Here is a 24157-nt window from a genome sequence, read left to right as displayed (position 1 = left end):
TGCAGTGACGCATGCGTCAAAAAACGCAAGTGCAACGCATGTCCATGTGCCCCCCATGTTAAATATAGGGGCGCATGACGCATGCGTCGCCACGGTTGCGCCCGACGCAACGCAAATGTGAACGTAGCCTAAGGTGTCACATGCTGCGCTTTACTGGGGCACAATGTAAACGTAACGAGTCCTAAGCAGCCATAACGCGAGTTTTTCTGTGCAGAAACTTTCTAATTATCCAATCTGGGCTCCAAAAACTCAGCGATAAAACTGAATGTGAACACACCCAGACGTCGAGAACAGCACTCTCCACATACTATCTGTGAGCATGCGCAGCTCCTCAGGATGGTCTGATACAGAGCCCAATACTGTGGGTGCAGCCTGTCCCGGGCAGTTCCGATAATGCTTCCGGTATCTGCTCACTACTTGCTTTTATAGAAGAAGCTGACTCCGCCCTCATCCACGAGCCGCTCCTATCAGCAGGAGGAGGCGTGGTTTGCCGGCTGTCATGTGACCGCTGTGTCTTGTGATCTGGTAGATGCAGTTGCACGCAGGTGACTGCCGAGTCCGGGCGGGTGATGGCTGTGCGGCTGCTTCCCGCGCTCTGCCTCGTCCTCCTCTCCCCGCGGTGCTCGGGGTTTCCGTACGTGGCGGCGGAGGAGAAGAAGAGTACCGTGCTGCTGGCGGAGGAGCAGTCCCAGTTCGGCTCCCTTTGGCCGTTGCCGCAGACCGTGCAGCTCTCAGCCGCTTACCTCTATGTGTCCCCGGGGTTCCGCATAGTGCACGGTGCAGGCTCCACGGCCGGCCCGCTGTGTGTGGTGCTGCAGGACGCCTTCCGGAGGTGAGTGCCCCCGGCCTGACCTGTGCACCGATCCGTGTCCGGGGACTTTGTATCTGTAGGTGAACTACACATCCCAGCATTCCCGGAAAAAATGACAGTGCAGGGGCATGCTGGGAATTGTAGCCACTAAAGTGATCACTGCCATGTAGCCCTTGTATTCCCTGCAGTCACACAGGAGCCCCCGGTAACTATAGGGGTATTCCCAGAATCTGCTGCGCGTCCTGTGTCCTAACTTGTGGTGCTGCATGCTTCCTCCTGTGTTTCCAGATGACCGGGAGGAGGAAGCCCTGATTTCTTCCTCTGCAGTATTGTGGTGGTGAGCGTGCGCAGTGTGTTGTGGTGGTGGTGCCTGCGCTGGGCGAGCGTGTGTTGTGGTGGTGGTGCTTGCGCTGGGCGAGCGTGTGTTGTGGTGGTGGTGCTTGCGCTGGGCGAGCGTGTGTTGTGGTGGTGGTGCCTGCGCTGGGCGAGCGTGTGTTGTGGTGGTGGTGCCTGCGCTGGGCGAGCGTGTGTTGTGGTGGTGGTGCCTGCGCTGGGCGAGCGTGTGTTGTGGTGGTGGTGCCTGCGCTGGGCGAGCGTGTGTTGTGGTGGTGGTGCCTGCGCTGGGCGAGCGTGTGTTGTGGTGGTGGTGCCTGCGCTGGGCGAGCGTGTGTTGTGGTGGTGGTGCCTGCGCTGGGCGAGCGTGTGTTGTGGTGGTGGTGCCTGCGCTGGGCGAGCGTGTGTTGTGGTGGTGGTGCCTGCGCTGGGCGAGCGTGTGTTGTGGTGGTGGTGCTTGCGCTGGGCGAGCGTGTGTTGTGGTGGTGGTGCCTGCGCTGGGCGAGCGTGTGTTGTGGTGGTGGTGCCTGCGCTGGGCGAGCGTGTGTTGTGGTGGTGGTGCCTGCGCTGGGCGAGCGTGTGTTGTGGTGGTGGTGCCTGCGCTGGGCGAGCGTGTGTTGTGGTGGTGGTGCCTGCGCTGGGCGAGCGTGTGTTGTGGTGGTGGTGCCTGCGCTGGGCGAGCGTGTGTTGTGGTGGTGGTGCCTGCGCTGGGCGAGCGTGTGTTGTGGTGGTGGTGCCTGCGCTGGGCGAGCGTGTGTTGTGGTGGTGGTGCCTGCGCTGGGCGAGCGTGTGTTGTGGTGGTGGTGCCTGCGCTGGGCGAGCGTGTGTTGTGGTGGTGGTGCCTGCGCTGGGCGAGCGTGTGTTGTGGTGGTGGTGCCCGCGCTGGGCGAGCGTGTGTTGTGGTGGTGGTGCCCGCGCTGGGCGAGCGTGTGTTGTGGTGGTGGTGCCCGCGCTGGGCGAGCGTGTGTTGTGGTGGTGGTGCCCGCGCTGGGCGAGCGTGTGTTGTGGTGCCCGCATCGGGCGAGCTTGTGTGATTGCACTGGTGCCTGCGCTGGGCGAGCGTGTGTTGTGGTGCCCGCATCGGGCGAGCTTGTGTGATTGTGGTGGTGCACGCGCTGGGCAAGCGTGTGAGACATCCTGAAGAGGGATGTAAATGTATAAACAGGAAGCTCGGGGTGTATTGGTGCACGTGGCGATTTCTTTAATGAAGTCAGGAGTGCATTGTATTCGAGATGACGCCTGTGCCCAGAACAGCATCTTGTGACTTGGTGCGATGCCATGTTGTCCGTCTTGTGACTGGCGCAGCGCTCAGCGGTCGGTACACTGATGTGTAGTTTTGGATTTCGGGAGCATCAGCCCTGATGGGGGAATTCATATTTCCCTCTATACCAGTACTGTGGCACGGCCGCAAAGGGAGCAGTGACCCCCATACATTAATGTTCACCAGAAAACGGACTGAAATTGCAGCCAAAATCTTCTCCTGCTAACTGCTGTATTTTGGTTTCCTGGTTTGCGCCTCTTATATATTTATTTGGATCCTTTTTGCTCTATCTTGACTTTTGCTCCAAGATTTGTGTATGAAATGGTCGGCTTGATAGATTTCCCCCAAGTTCCGTTGCTGCTTCGTAGTCCAACATTACATGGTCTATGTGAAGACCACGGTCTGTGTGAAGACCACGTCCACCTTCAGGAGAAGGTGACTAAGGCGAGATGAGCCGGCCATACACACCAGGTGTGCGGCCGCTCCTGCCGGACCATCTACCACATCTGACAGATGCCCTGACTAGTGCCGGCCGGCCATTCTCATTGAAGCAAAGTTGTGTGAATCCACTGATGCCAGCAGGAATGACTGTAATGTAGATGGCGGCCTCCAGGCTCTTCTCCCCCACAGACGAGATTGCAGTAAGGAAAGATTGGGCTGCTTTATTTCGACATGCCTGATCCTGTTTACTCCCGGGAGGTGGATGGCGTCCATAGGTTGGGGTATCGGCAGTCCTCTCCTCATTAATAAGACGTGTGTGCTTGGCTGAGGCGGGGGCAGGGTTGGCTGCCTGGTGTCCTATGTGGACGATCGTGAGTTTTAGTGTAATCACGAGTGGTGTAAATCTCGCATTGTTTTCCATAGATGATTGGATTTTGTTTGTAACATAAATCTAATATATAATTGCCTAGAATACTATTTCCTGCAATTTGTGCCAACTTCCTGTCCGGAGATAATGTCCGGAGATAATGTCCGGAGATAATGTCCGGAGATAATGTCCGGAGCTGATGTCCGGAGATAAGTGACGTCAACAGTGTCCAGTGTCTGATTGGTTGCCGCCTGCTGCGAGCGACCAATCAGAAACGTGCCGTACTGTGACACACTCCGCCCGCCATTTTGGTGTGATTTTTGAATTTTTACCTCACAGCAAGTTTCTACTGCGTGGAGGCGGGCCCAGTGACGTTGCTCTTCAAGCTCCTGCCGAATTTCGTCAAAAAAATGATAATACCATTTACCAAAACTATATATATTTAGTTGTGAAGTGGTTCAGTGACATTTTCACACCAATTTTGAACTTTTGTTTGGTGTTTTCTCCATATACTGCCTATTATTTTTGTTCTTTCTTACTATTATTTATTAATTGTATTATTCTTACATTTGAATAAATAAAGTATATATGGATTCTAGACTCCCGATTCTTTAGAATCGGGCTGCCATCTAGTATATAATAAAAGAGCAACATTTATCTGCAGCATAAGTTGCTGTCTGAGGATAAAATGTGAGCACCTTTAGGTCTTGGCTATCCTAGTCCATGTGCCCACCATTCCTATTAAGGGTAGCCCGGGGCTAGCTTTATGTTGCTCAATGTGTTCGTATGGACGCGGTGGCCATGAGCAGTAATATTATGTATTTACCTTGTGGACATGCTCTGCTGCTCCTATACATTGGGATGTTTGGTGACATGCATGCGATTAGGGATCCCCCTTGGAGCAGACTCCCACCCCCCATTTCCTGCACATAGTTCCTGTGTTATCCCTGCCGGGCTCCGGGTGACATTGCTGCCGCTCTGCAGGATGCGGACTCTGTCCCTTCTTTGTCAGAGACTACTCTTGTCTCCTGGAAGGAAGCCATGACCTGTGCACTTAGTGCTCCAGTTCAGGCCAGTTGACTTCTTATGATACGGCTGCACCCACCGGCCCTCCGTGGCCCTACTGAACCAGGCGTAGTCCATCTGTGGTGAGCTGTCAGCCGCTTGCCATGATGAAGCCTCTTCTCTAAGTTGCTCCATGTCTTTGTAACCTGCAGAACTCGTCCAGACTGTACCTGCCACACCTCGGCTGGAGTGTAGGAACCATAAAGACCTGACACCATGGTTTATTGTGTGTGGTGAAACTCCGGGAATAAGGAAACGTTCAGCTTTACTTCACGGCCATTTTCCAGTATTCCATCCCAAACCTTATTACCTTCATGTAAGGCCGAGGGTTGTCCGAGGCCGACATCTTGTGAGCTTCGCTTAGCATGCAGTTATTATTTTACCTGACTTCTTTTTATTTTATTTGCTGTATACATTAGCAGATTGAGAAATAGTTCAGAGATTTCACAAGAGCAAAACCGACCAAACCACTTAACCTGTGGAAGAACCCAGAGATAAATTCTGCCCAAAAGCCCCCTGGGAACGCTGGGTGACGGTCACATGTAAGCCCTTTATTACGATGATTATTTTGTCTATACAGATACTATGAATATATCTTTGGATATTCCCGAAGGAAAGACAGCGCTGTGAATGGCATTGACCCATCGTCTGATTACTTGTCCCAGCTTCAGGTCATTATTACGTCAGAAGACAATGAATGTTTTAAGTTTCCTCACATCAAATCAGACGAGTCGTGTAAGTATATATAATATATATATATATGTGCACCTTGCGTGCCCCCAAAACGCATATTAAATTAGCTGTACAGTGATTATAGGGGACATGGCCCTTTAAAAGCCACACTAGCACTGCACAGTACCTGAGAAAGGTATGATTAATGCCGAGTAGGGGTTCTCAGTGCACCTCTTCCATGGCTAAGAGCTCAGTGCATCTTTACACCTGCACAATTTGCATTTTCGGGAATTTCCCTTTCCCAGAGCGAGGTCTGACTGAACGCAGCCTGTGTGTGCACACTGACACTGCCTAAGACCAGCTGTCTGCATACAGTGTACGTGTGTGGCCACAGTGTCAGGCGCATTCTCCTCTATGATACTGCTCACCACACTGATGCACGTGAGCAACTTCAGAGCGAATGCACCCCTGATGAAGCCACCGCTGTGGCCGCACTCGTTGGGTCTCTGACCCTCTCTGGTCCCTTACTTTGTTTCTTATATATTTTTTTAGACAGACCTATATGACCATATTTTCACTATGGGTATTTTTCCATGTGAATAGGCTTTTTTGCAGTGTAGTTCTTGTGTGCAGCTGCAACGGATACGTTATATAGGGGAATCCGGCTGGTCATGCCTTCACCCAGTATTGCACCAGGTTTGGTCTTTGCTTGACAATATGAACTCATTTTGGCTAGATCTGCCACCTTTTGTCCTTTTTGTACCTTCAGGGGACTCTATATTGGTATACATATATTCTTAGTGGCATGATATCAGTATATAGATTCTTTTGTTAAGCATGACTATCATTACCAGAGACTGGTGTACTTGTACTGTATGTATATAAATGTAGTCTGCACTCGCTCACAATATTAGTGCCTTCTAATACATATTGTTTTTGATATTGTAATACTATTAAAACTGTTGGTTTGGGTCCAGGGGGTTTATCTCCTTATGGGGTTTGTTTTTCATTGTTTTTAAATGTTTTTGTGTGTTTTGGACTTTACAAATAAATCAATATTCTAGAAATTAGTGACATTTGATATGGATTGTTTTTGGGGGCTCCCCAGTTGGATATGTCTCTTTTTTTTTTTTCTTTTTCATTTGTTTACACTTCTTGACATACCCTGGGTTGAACCCCTCTATTATCTGAGCTATTGTGGTTAGTGCCCTCCACCTCTTGTGTTTACTTTGATGTCAAAGGTTGTGTCGCTGCCTATGATGCAGGCTCCAACCCTGAGCTCGCATCTTTCCCCGCACTTGATGGCTGATTTAATCACATGTCATGTGACTTTAACAGTCGCAGGTGGAGTGCTGCTCCACACGCAGCTGTTAACCTGTTCAATTCTGCTGTCAATCACTGACAGCAGGATTTAACAAGCTCCATGCTCAATTGCTTCATTAATCCCAATCATCAGCGCCCCTGACACATGATGGCGGGGTGCCAATGGGTTGTCATGACAGCCAGGGGTCTTCAGAAGACCCCCATTCCCGTCACTATGATTCATTTCTGAAATACATAGCACGGGCGATCGGATGACCACAACTTCAGGTCTCTTAAAGGGACTATTGAAGTCAGTAAAAATTAGGGGGATGAGTTTTAAAAAAATATGAAAAACCAAGTTCAAATGATCCCCCCCCCCCTCCCCTTTTGCCCCACCGAAAATAGAACAATAAAAAAAAAGAACCCACACATGTAGTATCTCTGTATTGAGAAATGTCCGATCTATCAAAATAAAAAAAACAATCCGATCGGTAAACGGCGTAACAAGAAAAAATATATACCGTATATACTCGAGTATAAGCCGACCAGAGTATAAGCCGACCCCCCCCCCCCCCTACTTTTGGCACAAAAAACTGGGAAAACTTATTGACTCAAGTATAAGCCTAGGGTAGGAAATGCAGTAGCTACCGGTGAATTTCAAAAATAAAAATAGATGCTCCATACTGTTCATTATTGCCCCATAAGATGCTCCATATAAAGTTGTGCCACATATAATGCTGCATACCGTTCATTATTGCCCCATAGATGCTCTGTATAAAGCTGTGCCACATATAATTCTCCATATTGTTCATTAATGCCGCATAGATGCTCCATATAAAGCAGTGCCATATATAATGCTCCATACTGTTCATTAATGCCCCATAGATGTGCCATATAGTGCTCTGCACCGTTCATTATTGCCCCATAGATGTGCCATATAAAACTGTGCTACCGGTATATATAATGCTGTGGCTGCTGCAATAAAAAAATAAATGCCATACTCGCCTCTCTTGCTTGCAGCTCCTCAGCGTCCCGTCCCGGCGTCTCTCTGCACTGACTGTTCAGGCAGAGGGCGGCGCGCACACTGTGCGTCATCGCGCCCTCTGACCTGCACAGTCAGTGCGGAGAGACGCCGGGAAGATGGAGCGGCGCCCGCCGTGTGGAACGTGGACAGGTGAATATGAGATACTTAACTGCTCCCGGCGTCCCGCTCCTTCTCCCGGACAGCTGGTCTCCAGGTGCCGCAGCCTCTTCCTCTGTCAGTGGTCACCGTTACCGCTCATTAAAGGAATGAATATGCGGCTCCACCCCTATGGGAGTGGAGTCCATATTCATTTCTCTAATGAGCGGTCCCACGTGACCGCTGAACAGGGGAAGAGCTGCGGCACCCAGAGACCGTGGGACTGCAGGCACAGCGCCAGGAGCCCCGGAAGCAGGTAAGTATGCCTCAGCCCTCTCTCCCCCTCACCCGCTTACCCCACCGCCGACCGTGACTAGAGTATAAGCCGAGAGGGGCACTTTCAGCCCGAAAATCTCGGCTTATACTCGAGTGAGTGTGTGTGTATATGTATATATATATATATATATATATATATATATATATATATATATATATATATTTTCTTTATCGCCTCTCATTGGGGGACACAGGAACCATGGGTGTATGCTGCTGCCACTAGGAGGCTGACACTATGCAAATAAAAAAGTTAGCTCCTCCTCTGCAGTGTACACCCCACCGACTGGCATTAAACTCTTCAGTTTAGGAGGTGGACACGGGTCTTTCATTAGACCCTTATCTACCTCAATGTGCGTCGTTTCTTTTTCAGGTTTTCGGAAGGGATACAGGGTGAGCAGTCACACCTGTAGTCCCACAAAGCGGACTATGAGTACGGCATGTACTGCCACCCCGTATCCTCATAGATCCCTCTCCAGGACCAAGATCCTAGCACACAAGCGTGCTCAGAAGTCCGGTCCTGGCTCCGTCCCCCACCCACTCGCCTTCCAGAGCCTGTCGGTCGGAGGAGACGAGGACGTCCATCAGCTCCAAGGACGTCTAATATCTTCCACGTTTTTAAGGTTAGTAGACGGCGTGGGATATTAGGTGAGTATTTGGGGGGCTTCGGGATTCCCTTCTTCCTGCATTTCTGCGGCCGCACTGCTATTCCTGCGGCAGCACCCTTCCTGTACCAGCAATTAGGGACAATTTCCGGGGCCCATCCTTTGCGCGGTGGCTCTTAATTCCGGCCGCGCTACCTTCCCACGGTGGCTCTGCACCTCTAATCGGTGCCCCAGACCCTTTCCTCTGCGGCGCGGCCCCCACTACAGACAGCCGCTCTGTTTTTATCTCCACGGCAGTCCCTCCTTTCAGCGGCCACGGTCGTCTCTTGCGGCGGCCGGCTTTTAATGTAGGCCCCGGCTCTTCCCGGGGCCTACTTCCGGCGCCGACACCGGCGCTCCGCTGTTTCTGCGGAGGCTGCCGCGCCTGTCAGACGGGACGCCCGCACCTTTTCCTCGGCGCCGGCACCCATTTCAGCGGTCACCGGCCGCTAATTTAGGCCCCGGCTTCCCCCGGGGCCTACTTCCGGTGACGCGCTCCGTCACTTCCGGTATCATCGGGCGGGCTTTCTCCCGCCCGACAAACTCTGCCCGGCATTCCCCACCCACCGGCGCCATCTCGGCTGGCTCCGCCCTTTCCTCCACGCCGCTGCTGGACGCTCAGGGCACGAGTTCTCTTCATCGTGCCACGCTCCTGCGCCGGGGGAACTTCGCAGAGCGCTCTTGCTGGGAACACAGCACGCCATCTGCGCTGGGGATCCACAGCATCTTCCTCCAGGCCTGCAGCTCCTGGTATCCGGGGTTTTTCGTCTGCCGTGAGTAGCTCTGCACTGCAGACTGACACCCTCCTCTGCCCCTAACCTGCTGGCATTTTCTTCAGGGACCTCTTCAAAATGTCTAACTCTAAAGGGGGCCGCTCTTGTCCTCCGACTTCTTCATCTTCTGCCTTAGTCACGTACTTTGCATGTTCGTCCTGTAACAGCAAACTTCCCTCAGGTCAGTCCTCCCCGCTGTCAGTCCTGCAGCAACCTGATTGTTTCCACCGCCCAGGATCCCCCGGCTGTTCCGCCCGAGAGTGATCCCCCCCATCCCAGGCTGGGCCGCCTCTCTGTCACAATCGGTGGCCGATTTAACACGGGTATCTCAAACCCTAGTGTCCGCGCTGGATCGGTGACCCCTGCAGTGGCCAGCGGGTTGCAGGAACCGCCGCCCGAGCCCTCCTTGATAAGCCACAAAAGGTCCAGACAGGAACGTCGGTCTGAGTCCTCTTCGCGCTCCATCTCGCCGCTTGGCCCTCCCCCGCGGTTGGTGTCCCACCGATCCTCCTCCCCTGAGTCAGGCGAGGCATTATCTGATGCGCCTTCGGAGGATATTTCAGAGCTGGATCCTAGCCAAATCGCCACCATGAGTGAGACAGTACAGAACCTCATTGGGGCAATAAACCAAACCTGTGGCATCAAGGATCCCTCTACGGAACCCGCAGATCAGGCGGTTTCGTTTAGACGGGCCAAACCACCTTCTAAATTTTTCGCTCCTCATCCTGAATTCGAGGAAATCTTGTCCAGAGAGAGAGAGAACCCCACTAGGCGTTTTCAGAGGGGAAAACGCCTGGGTGTGCTATATCCTTTTTCTCCAGAACTTACCGCCAATTGGACGGTCTCTCCCTCAGTGGATCCACCTGTGTCCAGGCTGTCCACCAACACGGTGCTTCCACTGTCCGGCGGAGCATCTCTGAAGGATTCAAACGATAGAGTTATAGAATCCTTCGCGAAATCTGCTTTTGAAGCGGCTTCAGCGGCTCTATGTCCAGCTTTTGCGTCCACTTGGGCTTCAAAATCCATTTCAAAATGGGCCAAGGATCTTCGGCGAGGTATCCTGGACGGGGCGCCTCCCGCACAATTAGCGGAACTTGCCAACCAGATTTCCCACGCTGGTGAATACCTGGTTTCCGCCTCCCTGGATGTCGCGTCTTGTGCGGCTCAAGCTTCCAGCAATGCCGTTGCCATCCGCCGGACCGTTTGGCTCAAGGCCTGGCAGGCGGACTTGTCCTCCAAAAAGTCCCTTACTAGTCTGCCCTTCCAGGGCTCTCGCCTCTTTGGTTCCCAGCTGGACCAAATAATTAAGGACGCCACCGGGGGTACAAGTTCTCTTCTCCCCCAGGCTAAGCCTCGTCGCCCTCCTCCTAGACGACAGTTTCGTTCTTTTCAGCCTTTTCGTCGCTTCGCTGCGTCAAACTCCTTTTCCCAGCAGCAACAGAGGCCACAGGCACGTCAAGAGAAGAAGGCGGTGTCCTTTAGGCCCACTCCGTCCTGGCGTCCTCGTTTCTCCCAGGGTAGATCCTCCAGGCCCAGGACTGGAAGATCCACCTCGGCATGACTCGACAAGACTCCAGCCCAACTCCCAGATTGGGCGGCCGTCTTCTCCTTTTCAGGGACGTCTGGATTTCTGCAGTAGAGGATGCATGGGTCAGGGAAGTTGTATCCTCGGGATACAAAATAGAGTTCACTTCCCGACCTCGGGATCGTTTCTTCCAATCCCGTCCTCCAAGAGACCCCGCTCTAGTTCCGGGCTTCTTCTCAGCCATCGCTTCTCTGCTCAAATCCGGGGTAATCGTTCCCGTCCCAGAAAAAGAACGCTTCACGGGTTTCTACTCGAATCTTTTTGTGGTACCGAAAAAAGACTGCAAAGTTCGCCCCATTCTGGACCTCAAATTGCTGAACAGGAGGGTTCGCCTGAGACACTTCAGGATGGAATCCCTTCGTTCAGTAATTGCTTCCATGGAGGCTCAGGAGTTTCTATGCTCAATAGATATCCAGGACGCCTACCTCCATGTCCCGATATTTCCCGGACATCACCGTTTCCTGCGCTTCGCAGTGCAACGAGATCATTTTCAGTTCGTTGCCCTGCCGTTCGGTCTCGCAACCGCGCCAAGAGTGTTCACGAAGATCATGGCGGCGCTGATGGCCATCTTGAGAGTCAGAGGCTTGGTCCTATTTCCATATCTCGACGACATCCTCATCAAGGCTCCGTCCTTCGCTCAGGCCCACGAAAGCCTGTCCATTGTTCTCGACACCTTAGCCTGTTTCAGGTGGCTGGTAAACCGGAAGAAGTCCTGCCTTATTCCTTCTCAGCGCATCATCTTTCTGGGCATGCTTTTCGACACTCGTCAGAGCAAAGTATTCCTTCCCAAAGACAAGAGATCCACTCTTTGTCGGGACATACGCTTGCTCCAGGGTCCTCGACCTCCCTCCCTCCGTTCGGCCATGAAGGTTCTGGGGAGGATGGTAGCTACATTGAAAGCGATTCCCTTCGCCCAATTCCATTCGCGACCCCTTCAGCAAGCCATTCTGTCTCAGTGGGACAGGTCGGTCTTCTCCCTGGATCGACCGATCAAACTCTCCTTTCGGGTCAGGCGGTCTCTCAACTGGTGGCTGACGTCACCTCTCATCTCCCAGGGCAGGTCCTTCCTTCCGGTTCACTGGCAGGTGGTGACAACGGACGCCAGCCTGATCGGCTGGGGTGCGGTTTTTCGCCACCTGACGGTTCAGGGCCGTTGGTCGCCGCAGGAGTCATCTCTGCCGATCAACGTCCTCGAAATTCGGGCCATCTTTCTGTCCCTCCGCCACTGGGAAAGGATCCTCAGGGGCCTTCCAGTCCGGATCCAGACTGACAACGCCACGGCTGTGGCATATGTCAATCATCAGGGGGGGACTCGGAGCTCCTTGGCCCTTGCCGAGGTATCCAAGATCCTCCTTTGGGCAGAGGCAACTGTTCCGGTGATATCCGCGGTGCATATCCCCGGCGTGGAAAACTGGGCCGCCAACTTCCTCAGCCGCGAGGGCCTCGCGGCAAGGGAATGGTCCTTGCATCCGGAGGTCTTCCATCAGATTTGTCTTCGATGGGGAGCTCCGGATGTGGATCTCACGGCGTCCCGAGTCAACAGGAAGGTTCCGCAGTTCGTCTCCAGGTCCCGCGATCCTCTCGCAGTGGGCGTCGATGCTCTGGCCATTCCTTGGTCACAGTTCGAGCTGCCCTACCTGTTCCCACCCCTTCCATTACTTCCCAAACTGTTGAAGAAGATCAAAGCGGAAGGGGTGCCGGTCATCCTGATCGCCCCGGATTGGCCCAGGAGAGCTTGGTTCGCGGAGCTCGTCAACCTTCTCGCGGACGCTCCCTGGCGCCTTCCAGACAGGCCCGATCTGCTGTCCCAGGGTCCGATCTGCCACCCGAATTCTCGGTCGCTCAGTTTAACGGCGTGGCTGTGACCGCGGTTCTAAGAGCGTCCGGCCTTTCGGACCGGGTGATTCACACCATGATTCAGGCTCGGAAGCCTTCGTCTTCCAGGATCTACTACCGCACCTGGAAGGCCTACTTCCGTTGGTGCGAGTCCAACCGCGTTCCGCCTATGGTTTTTTCCCTGCCTTCTCTTTTGGCCTTCCTTCAGGCAGGACTGGATTCGGGCCTGGCTCTTAGTTCCCTGAAGGGTCAGGTCTCTGCGCTTTCCATCCTCTTTCAGAAGACCTTGGCCTCTCGGCCACAGGTTAAGACCTTCTTTCAGGGGGTAGCCCACGCCGTCCCGCCGTACAGGGCCCCTGTGGAGGCATGGGACCTAAACCTGGTACTGGACGTTCTGAAGGTTTCTCCCTTTGAACCTCTTAGAGGAATCTCCCTATCAGTTTTATCATGGAAGGTAGCCTTTCTTGTGGCCATCACGTCCATTTGCCGCGTTTCCGAGCTGGCGGCCCTGTCTTGCCGTCCTCCGTTTTTGGTCATTCACCAGGACAAGGTGGTTTTCCGGCCCCCACCTTCTTTTCTTCCTAAGGTGGTTTCCACCTTCCACCTCAACGAGGACATCGTTCTACCTTCCTTTTGTCCAGCTCCGACTCATCCTCTGGAGCGATCGTTGAACAAGCTGGACCTTGTCAGGGCTGTGAGGATCTATCTGGACAGAACGTCCACTTTCCGGAAGACGGATTCCTTTTTCGTCATTCCTGATGGCACGCGCAGAGGCCAGCCGGCTTCTAAAGCGACTATTGCTCGATGGATCAGAATGGCAATTTTGGAGGCTTACCGGGTCAAGAACAGAGTGCCCCCTCCTGGGATTAAGGCTCACTCTACCCGGGCAGTCGGCGCCTCCTGGGCGGTGCACCACAGGGCTTCCGCCCTACAGCTGTGCAAAGCGGCAACTTGGTCTTCCATCCACACGTTCGCCAAATTTTACAAGGTCCATACGTACTCATCGGCGGACGCCAGCCTAGGCAGAAGGATCCTGCAGGCGGCAGTGGTGAGTCCTCTGACCTGATGGAAGTCTGTTTTTCCCGCCCTTGGGACTGCTTTGGGACGTCCCATGGTTCCTGTGTCCCCCAATGAGAGGCGATAAAGAAAACAGGATTTTTGGTTGCTTACCGTAAAATCTGTTTCTTGAAGCCTCCATTGGGGGACACAGCTCACTCCCAATGTTTTTGTTATATGTTCTCTGACTGTTCTCACGTTTACAGTTCTCAAGTTTGTGGTTATGGTTTTTCAACCTTGTTTTTTCTCCTACTGCTTTCTCACTAACTGAAGAGTTTAATGCCAGTCGGTGGGGTGTACACTGCAGAGGAGGAGCTAACTTTTTTATTTGCATAGTGTCAGCCTCCTAGTGGCAGCAGCATACACCCATGGTTCCTGTGTCCCCCAATGGAGGCTTCAAGAAACAGATTTTACGTTAAGCAACCAAAAATCCTGATATATATATATATATATATATATATATATATATATATATATATATATATATATATATATATATATATATATATATATATATATATATATATATATATATATATATATATATATATATATATATATATATATATATATATATATATATTAAATAATTTTTTTTTTTTTTTTTTTAAATTGCATCTACCCCTCCTCACCCAGCCCCGGATCCTGAAAAATGAAAATTCTGCGGGTCTCCGAAAATGGGGGGGAAAAAAAAATGTCAAATAAAAAACAAAACTATTCCTGTTTAGTATCTGTGTACTCGTACTGACCTAAAGGTACCTTCACACATAACGATTTCGTTAACGATATCGTTGCTTTTTGTGACGTAGCAACGATATCGTTAACTAAATCGTTAAGCGTGACAGCGACCAACGATCAGGCCCCTGCTGGGAGATCGTTGGTTGCTGGGTATGATCAGGACCTTTTTTTTGGTCGCTGATCACCCGCTGTCATCGCTGAATCGGCGTGTGTGACGCCGATCCAGCGATGTGTTCACTGGTAACCAGGGTAAATATCGGGTTACTAAGCGCGGCTCTGCGCTTAGTAACCCGATGTTTACCCTGGTTACCCTGGGACTTTGGCATCGTTGGTCGCTGGAGAGCTGTCTGTTTGACAGCTCTCCAGCGACCACACAACGACTTACCAACGATCACGGCCAGGTCGTATCGCTGGTCGTGATCGTTGGTAAGTCGTTTAGTGTAACGGTACCTTTAGCCTTAAATGATTATCTGCTTGTGTAAACGAATACTTAATTTAATTGACATCAGTACGCCATTCGATTTACTTTTGACTTTTCTTCTATTCTTTGTAGACAAACTGATAATTGATGATAATGGCGCAGTATTACAGGCCAATCAAGTCTGGGGTGCCCTACGAGGTAAGAACTTTTTGCAGGAGTCCATACACTGTGGATAGATCCATCATCCCCCATGCAAAAGCACGCTTGGCTCGGGCGAGTACGCTTGTGCTTTTACTAGATTAACTTGTGACCTGCTGCTGACACCTCTGATGCCGGGTTATTTCCCATAAGAACAAATAGATCGGGCATTGACCTTCATTATGTACATTATTAGGCTCTCGTCACTGTCTTGTGTTCCAACCATTTAAGCTGATGCTTGATGTGCTGGATTCATGGTTCAAGTACTGGTCCTGATTCTGGATCGGCCACAGATCAGACCCAAACTCGACAATCTAGTATATGACTGAGGCTGCTCAATTTGGGTCTGGAGATCCCCCATCTGGTCTGATTGTCCCAGTCCTAACTCAGACGTGTGACACTAATGATGGAGGGATGGAGCTGACCATTTCTAATCCCAGAGAATCACACAATCCATTTTTGAGCCTAGGCCCAAATCGGATCCAGGAACATTTTATATTTCATCTTCCTTCTGAATCTACTTCTGGCTTTGGCTCTCTAAACTTCGTGTGATCCCAGCATTGATATTCTGCTAGATAACACAGTAGCATATGAATAATTTGACATTTTGTCTTCTTTTAAAGGCCTTGAGACCTTCAGCCAGCTAGTGTATGAGGATGGCGCTGGGTCGGTAAGTATTCACATGTTCTGAATATAGTATTTGCCTCGGATGCTGTTGTAAGAAGGGAGTTATTCAAAGCAAATGTCCTCCCCTGAAAGGACTTTCATTGCGGTTGTAGTAAATGTGATTGACTCTTGGACTTCTGGACCTTGTTACGACATCATGGTGTAAAGGTGTGGAATAAGTTATAACATTATACTGTTTGGGGCCAAGAGTCAATTGTATTTTTTACTAATGCAATGGAAAGTTCAAGGGGTGAACATAGTTTCTGCTATCCAGTCTGGCAACCAAAAGAAGAAGGAAAAAAGACATTAATGGTGATATTATAACCTCAACTTGAGGGTTAAAACTTGATCTGGTAGTTGATCCAGAGATTACAATCATCCTCTAGTGTCTCTGCAGAAAAACACACAACCTAAACCCAGGCCCCACATGACACCTGCTGGAGTGACCTGACCTGCTTGTTCCAGCAATCAAGAATATGGCTAACTGCTCTTGCCTTGTAGGATGGATATTCTTTGAGCTACTGAAAGAAACATTATTTAAGTCTTTCTTCAATAAACCCCTATAGACTGAGATGCCTGTAGCCTCTTTACTCTAACCTTCCCCTCTAGAAAAGGCTATCCAGCTAGATACCAGACTGGCATGTGACTGCATCTGTTACCCCTTCCAGTCTGGCTTCTGGATAAACAAAACGTGGCATTGAATAAACACTAACATGTAATAGTAAATGATCTGCTAATGGTGAGTGCTCCATCCTAACACTTATGAGTCCTTCTGCAGCATTCAGTACAGTTGGCCGTGACATCCTAATACAGAGTCTTAAGGAATTCTGCAGAATTCCTTATAAAGTTGTTCAGTTCCTTCCTGGCTGAAAGGTCACAAAAGGGGTGACCCATCTCGAGCTAGAAGTTCCTGCCTAACTGTACTTATAGAATGGGTGAACACCGGCTGGCTGAAACACAACCCTTGCCAAACTGGGTTTCTTTTGGTCCGAAGTCAGCACCTAATAGTAAAATGTCAACCTTCATCCCAAACACCTATCTATGGGAAACACAACCCATCAAAACTAAGACCAAGTATGCGATTTGGATACACGTTGGAGGAGCTGTCTGTCAGGAGCCAAATATCAGCCATCCTTAAATCCTCATTTTTTTTCCTTCTGAGGAACAATGCCAGAATTGACATCTTTCAACCAGAAGATCTTTCAATATTGGTTCATGCCGTTATTGCCTCCCAGCTGGACTACTGTAATGTCCTATACATGGGTCTCTCAATGCACCACCTTCTGTTAGTTCTCAGCCTTAATCGACCTCGTCGTTCTCCAATAACACCATTCCACTGCACTGGCTGCCTGTAAAATGGAGAATAACTTTACAAATTTGCTTGCTGACTTTTAAAGCCATGAACAACCTAAACCCTAGCTACTTGAAGGATCTACTGAAGCCCTACACTCCTTGTACACCGCTCAAATCGGCAAGCCAGAATAACCTGTCCATATCTATGATCCAGCTTGCAACCTTTTGGATGTTGAGCTCTATGTTACACAGCGCTCTCTCCCAGGAGCTCATTACCTGAATCATTTAGGGACATATCATCCCTGGGTACATTTAAATCAAGACTCGAAATGCGCCTATCAGTTTAATGATAAATTACAAACTCTAAATCAGAAATTATTGGATTCACTTATTCCCAATTCTGCATTGAGTCACCTGTGAGAAAAAAAAAACTATATAAACGTATGTATGTGTGGGCAGCACGGTGGCTCAGTGGTTGGCACTGCAGCCTTGCAGCGCTGAGGTCCTGGGTTCTAATCCCACCCAGGACAACATCTGCAAGGAGTTTATGTTCTCCCCGTGTTTGCGTGGGTTTCCTCCGGTCACTCCGGTTTCCACCCACATTCCAAAGACATACTGATAGGGATTCTAGATTGTGAGCCCCATCAGGGACAGTGATGATAATGTGTGCAAAACTGTAAAGCGCTGCGGAATATGTTAGCGCTATATAAAAATAGAAAATATATATATATATATTATTCTCAAAGGTATCCTTTTTTTTTTTTTTTCTAAGAAACCATCCACAGAATAACCGTACATGTCATTTTACAGTGAATGCCTAATGTCTTTATATCAGAATTATGAGCTGTAGACATGGATCACTTACACTCAGAATGTTTTATTATAGTTTTCCAAGTTTTCCAATGTGTTCGTAAGAAATCTTGCGTGTCCGTGATTTTTTTGATAAGCTGTCAAGAAAAAATAAGTAGAGTTGGCAAACTTTCTCCCTTTATTGTATCGGCTATGCCTATACTGGATACTTTTATATATGATACACATGTGATCACCTTGTTGTTTTTTTTTGTGACATCTCCTTCCTCCTCTTTTACCCAGTTTATTGTAAACAAAACCCAAATTACCGATGCTCCACGGTTTGCACACAGAGGGGTCTTGCTGGATACATCCAGGCATTATCTGCCATTGAAAACAATTATTTTGAACTTGGTAAGTTTTATAGTTTTGCTTCTATTTTCTTGCAGTAGTAGCATGGTTAATTTTCTGTTATGTGTAATTTCAGGTAATATATTTGTCTCGTCCTTTTCACATGATGTTGCAAAATTGGTAACTTTGAATTGCAGTCATGTTCGTTTACTAATAAGGCTTTGGCTGCTCAGGGATAATTGATGTGTTACTACACTAAATGTATATTTGGCTGCAATGAGAGGTGGAGGTAATTTTAAAAATGGAGTACGTACTACAGAAAGCTTTTTTTAAGATTTCATATTTGGGATGTATGTCATGACATATGTCATGTTGTGGCTGTCTTCAGTAAGGGAGAGGGTTCCCAGTTTAAGGACAGTTTAACTATCACTGTCCCGGGGGTACTCTTGAAGGTAGAGAGGCCTGAGTCTCTGACTTTGCTATGCTCCTGTTAAACCCTAATTTGTACCCACCCTATGAGGCATGGTACAGAACTGTAAGGTAAACAAGACTAAGACAAAACCAGGATAACCAAAAACCACTATTATACAAAAGCACTATCCAACAAAATAGGGAGGAGGATGGGAACAGGGACCAGGATATAAACACACACGTACTACAGCAAACCACAAATCACTACTACAGTCTACAGCAACTCTACTCCCACCACTTAGATCTAGCACTCAGCACAGGAAGACAAATCTTTCACTGGAAGGGACTAAATGCCCAGAGCCAGTATATATAGAGGGAGTAAATGTTGAGGGAGTTGATAGCAGTTGCAGCTATAAACAACCAGGCTGTATGGCCTCAGCCATCATGGAAAGCGTCCTTAACCCTCTCGACAACGAAGGAAACCAAATCCATTTAAAATAGGACATGAATCACACCATCTCAAAAGAAGACCTATGATTCATTACCTGACATGACCGTCTAACTCCAGGTCTTCCAGGAGGACAAGACACCCTCTTGACAATATAATAGTGAGAAATATACAGTACATACCCACCGTCTGAGAGGTTCTCTAAGAGATATGATGCAAGGATTTAACATATCATTTAGTTTACAGTCTTGGAATGTACCTTTTTGGCTGGTGGTTTTGCTCATAGCCAGATAATGGGACTATCTGTCTATTCCAGGACGCAATGGCTTTCAACAAGATGAATGTTTTGCATTGGCACATTGTAGACGACCAGTCTTTTCCCTACGAGAGCATTGTATTTCCAGAATTAAGCAACATGGTAAGTGAATTTAACAGATTCTGAAAGCAAGAAATATCTGCTACTAGTCCCACATATACAGTCCTGGATTTATAAAACCTTGTCCCATAGAAGGTTGTCATCTGTAATGTCTGAAATGTTGCTGAGAAGACACTATATGAAGCCCATGTCATAGTTATACAAAAAAACATACATTGAGGCAGTAAGAAAACTACCAGCTGGTCTTTGTGGCCATGGGGGTCCGCTCATTGAGGGGGTGTTTGTTGTGTGTGGGTTTTTTTCTATTATAAAGGCCACAGTGTAAACAAGCCTAATTTCTTAGTGGAGTTAGAACCCTTAAGGTACCTTCACACTCAGCGACGCTGCAGCGATACCGACAACGATGTCGATCGCTGCAGCGTCGCTGGAGAGCTGTCACACAGACAGCTCTCCAGCGACCAACGATGCCGGTAACCAGGGTAAACATCGGGTTACTAAGCGCAGGGCCGCGCTTAGTAACCCGATGTTTACCCTGGTTACCATCGTAAAAGTAAAAAAAAAACACTACATACTTACATTCCGCTGTCTGTCCCCGGCGCTGTGCTTTCCTGCACTGACTGTGAGCACAGCGGCCGGAAAGCACACCGGTGACGTCACCGCTGTGCTTTCCGGCTGTGAAGACATCGCTGAATCGGCGTCACACATGCCGATTCAGTGACGAAATAAAGTTCTGGACTTTCTGCAGCGACCAACGACATCACAGCAGGATCCTGATCGCTGCTGCGTGTCAAACTGAACGATAACGCTAGCCAGGACGCTGCAACGTCACGGATCGCTAGCGCTATCGTTCAGTGTGAAGGTACCTTCAGTCTTCCCTTCCCAGCTTCATACAGCACACGTCATGTTGTATGTATGTTCATCATTGGAAGAGCAGGCGTCCTTATACCTCCCTGTACAAATATATATGATCATCTACAGCTAGAGCGCTGTAGGACGATCACTGTTATGTTGGGTGCTCAGTTATAGTCTCCTTGCTGCTTTACAGGGGGCTTACCATCCATTCACACACATTTACACGCCCACTGATGTCCGTTTGGTGATTGAATATGCCCGATTTAGAGGGATCCGAGTTATACCAGAGTTTGACTCACCGGGACATACCAGTTCATGGGGTAAAGGTAAGCGTTTTTTGCATAAGAAAATATTTTTCTTGCTCACTTTGTTCGATCCATCACGGCTTTCAAGGTTCGTGAAAGTAGTGTGTATGACACATGTTCTTAAAGTGGTATTCCCATCTCCAAGAAGACACCAAGGTCCCCTAATAAGTCTAATATTAATATATATATATATATATATATATATATATATATATATATATATATATATATATATATATATATATATATATATATATACATATACATATACATATACATATACACAGTGGGGCAAAAAAGTATTTAGTCTGTCAGCAATAGTGCAAGTTCCACCACTTAAAAAGATGAGAGGCGTCTGTAATTTACATCATAGGTAGACCTCAACTATGGGAGACAAACTGAGAAAAAAAAAATCCAGAAAATCACATTGTCTGTTTTTTTTATCATTTTTTTTGCATATTATGGTGGAAAATAAGTATTTGGTCAGAAACAAACAATCAAGATTTCTGGCTCTCACAGACCTGTAACTTCTTCTTTAAGAGTCTCCTCTTTCCTCCACTCATTACCTGTAGTAATGGCACCTGTTTAAACTTGTTATCAGTATAAAAAGACACCTGTGCACACCCTCAAACAGTCTGACTCCAAACTCCACTATGGTGAAGACCAAAGAGCTGTCAAAGGACACCAGAAACAAAATTGTAGCCCTGCACCAGGCTGGGAAGACTGAATCTGCAATAGCCAACCAGCTTGGAGTGAAGAAATCAACAGTGGGAGCAATAATTAGAAAATGGAAGACATACAAGACCACTGATAATCTCCCTCGATCTGGGGCTCCACGCAAAATCCCACCCCGTGGGGTCAGAATGATCACAAGAACGGTGAGCAAAAATCCCAGAACCACGCGGGGGGACCTAGTGAATGAACTGCACAGAGCTGGGACCAATGTAACAAGGCCTACCATAAGTAACACACTATGCCACCATGGACTCAGATCCTGCAGTGCAAGACGTGTCCCACTGCTTAAGCCAGTACATGTCCGGGCCCGTCTGAAGTTTGCTAGAGAGCATTTGGATGATCCAGAGGAGTTTTGGGAGAATGTCCTATGGTCTGATGAAACCTAACTGGAACTGTTTGGTAGAAACACAACTTGTCGTGTTTGGAGGAAAAAGAATACTGAGTTGCATCCATCAAACACCATACCTACTGTAAAGCATGGTGGTGGAAACATCATGCTTTGGGGCTGTTTCTCTGCAAAGGGGTCTGGACGACTGATCCGGGTACATGAAAGAATGAATGGGGCCATGTATCGTGAGATTTTGAGTGCAAACCTCCTTCCATCAGCAAGGGCATTGAAGATGAAACGTGGCTGGGTCTTTCAACATGACAATGATCCAAAGCACACCGCCAGGGCAACGAAGGAGTGGCTTCGTAAGAAGCATTTCAAGGTCCTGGAGTGGCCTAGCCAGTCTCCAGATCTCAACCCTATAGAAAACCTTTGGAGGGAGTTGAAAGTCCGTGTTGCCAAGCGAAAAGCCAAAAACATCACTGCTCTAGAGGAGATCTGCATGGAGGAATGGGCCAACATACCAACAACAGTGTGTGGCAACCTTGTGAAGACTTACAGAAAACGTTTGACCTCTGTCATTGCCAACAAAGGCTATATTACAAAGTATTGAGATGAAATTTTGTTTCTGACCAAATACTTATTTTCCACCATAATATGCAAATAAAATGTAAAAAAAACAGACCATGTGATTTTCTGGATTTTTTTTCTCAGTTTGTCTCCCATAGTTGAGGTCTACCTATGATGTAAATTACAGACGCCTCTCATCTTTTTAAGTGGTGGAACTTGCACTATTGCTGACTGACTAAATACTTTTTTGCCCCACTGTGTGTGTGTGTGTGTGTGTGTATATGTGTATATATGTATATATGTATATATGTATATATGTATATATGTATATATGTATATATGTATATGTGATACGATATTCCCATCTCCAAGATCCTATCCCAACATGAGGCAAGAGTGATATTAGCAAATGCCTCCAATACTACATTTATAATAGTTTTTCTGATTTGCCATGTCGCTTTCCTCTTGTGCAGGACCTTGGGTATCCATGGTTACAACCACTAGCAATTATCTAACTCACGATATCGGTGGTCGTAACTAGAGTTGAGCAAATTTGTTCGGGTCCCCGTTTATTTGGCAAGCTATAGCGCTTACCGAATAAGCTGCAGAGGGAACCTGGATACCACATTTGTAATTAGAGGTATTTCCTATTAATATTAAACTTGCCACATGTTGGAATAGGATCTTGGAGATGGGAATACTCCTTTAATAATTTATTCAGGGGTCACACCACTTATTAAATTGCTATTTCAGTCTTTAAGTATATGTATGATATCCTGTAGATCGGCAGATGAGTGCAGAGTTTATTTGTGTTCTTGATTTTTAGGGCAGAAAGATCTTCTGACACCATGCTACCAGAATGGGCAACCCAGTGGATCATTTGGGCCTGTGAATCCCATTTCTAATGAGACGTACACCTTTATACATGATCTGTTTAAAGAGATCTCGATAGTGTTTCCTGACAAGTATCTGCACCTCGGAGGGGATGAGGTTGACTTCTCTTGTTGGTAAGCTTGCTACTTTTGAGCTTGTTCATCTTGTATGTCGTTTGCATCAGTGTTTTGCGCCTTTTCTTAGGTGTTCTATAGATTTGCGTAACGTGCATGGTCAATAAGCGTATGGGATTAGGCCGATTTCACACCTCATCGTTGTCCAAGTATGGACCTTGATATCTTGAACGTCTGCAGGTTCCTCACCTGAACTCGCCCAACAGCCTCATATATACCTGGTTCAGGCCAGAAGATCCATACTCTGACAATACATGTCATTCATGTGAAACCATTTCTCTTAAGCCTCATTCAGTCGTCAGTGTTTTTCACGCATGCAAAATAAATGGTGCGAGTGTCATCCGTATTTGGTCAGTGCGTCCTCAGTGTTTTTCACATATGGATGAATAAATTGTAAAACTTCTTGTGTGCATTAGTGTTAATAACGGAGAGCACAAGGCCAGTAGTACAATGTCTGGAGGATGGATCCCTGGGAGCTCTGGGGAAATTATACCCGACTGTGTTGTTGATATGCCCCCTACTCTGATATCCCCCCCCCCCCCTACTCTGGAATTCTCTACCACAACATATCAGACTCTCGCCTACCATCGAAACCTTCAAAAAGAACCTGAAGACCTACCTCTTCCGACAAGCCTACTACCTGCAGTAACCACCGATCGACCAAACCGCTGCACGACCAGCTCTTCCCTCGCCTATTGTATCCTCACCCATCCCTTGTAGATTGTGAGCCCTCACGGGCAGGGTCCTCTCTCCTCCTGTACCAGTTGTGACTTGTATTGTTCAAGATTATTGTACTTGTTTTATTATGTATACCCCTCCTCACATGTAAAGCGCCATGGAATAAATGGCGCTATAATAATAATATGCAAGCTGTGGGGTAGGTTGAAATATATATGTGGGATTACGGGCTTGACCAGATTCTCCCCGCTATGGTATAACAATAATTTACAGGAGTTGGGGGTACAAACAGAATGGCAGGTTAAAGGGATTCAGTAAGTGTATCACATAATTGAACGAGATGAGTTGAAATCCTTTTCCCAATTGCAGGCGGAGTTTGGTCTCGGGCCTGC

The 24157-nt window shown here is 48.2% G+C and overlaps 1 protein-coding gene across 2 annotated transcripts in view; it reads left to right on the top strand.

The window, feature by feature from the left end:
* The first annotated feature begins 315 nt into the window (after positions 1 to 315).
* Positions 316 to 24157, top strand: part of HEXB (hexosaminidase subunit beta) — a 45194-nt gene continuing 21352 nt past the window's right edge. The window contains exons 1-8 of one of the 2 annotated variants that reach the window (XM_069750447.1): positions 316 to 832; positions 4859 to 5013; positions 14891 to 14956; positions 15580 to 15626; positions 18008 to 18118; positions 19231 to 19332; positions 20336 to 20468; positions 22907 to 23087. In XM_069750447.1, the coding sequence (XP_069606548.1) occupies positions 570 to 832; positions 4859 to 5013; positions 14891 to 14956; positions 15580 to 15626; positions 18008 to 18118; positions 19231 to 19332; positions 20336 to 20468; positions 22907 to 23087 (1058 nt within the window). In that variant the 5' untranslated portion in view covers positions 316 to 569. The remainder of the gene's footprint in view (positions 833 to 4858; positions 5014 to 14890; positions 14957 to 15579; positions 15627 to 18007; positions 18119 to 19230; positions 19333 to 20335; positions 20469 to 22906; positions 23088 to 24157) is intronic. The other variant, XM_069750438.1, reaches the window with a different exon arrangement.

Source organism: Ranitomeya imitator, chromosome 1 (genome assembly GCF_032444005.1).
Source record: "Ranitomeya imitator isolate aRanImi1 chromosome 1, aRanImi1.pri, whole genome shotgun sequence".
In the NCBI taxonomy this organism is placed as follows: domain Eukaryota; kingdom Metazoa; phylum Chordata; class Amphibia; order Anura; family Dendrobatidae; genus Ranitomeya; species Ranitomeya imitator.
The sequence above is the reverse complement of the archived record's forward strand: the minus strand, read 5'-3'. Positions and strand labels throughout refer to the sequence as shown.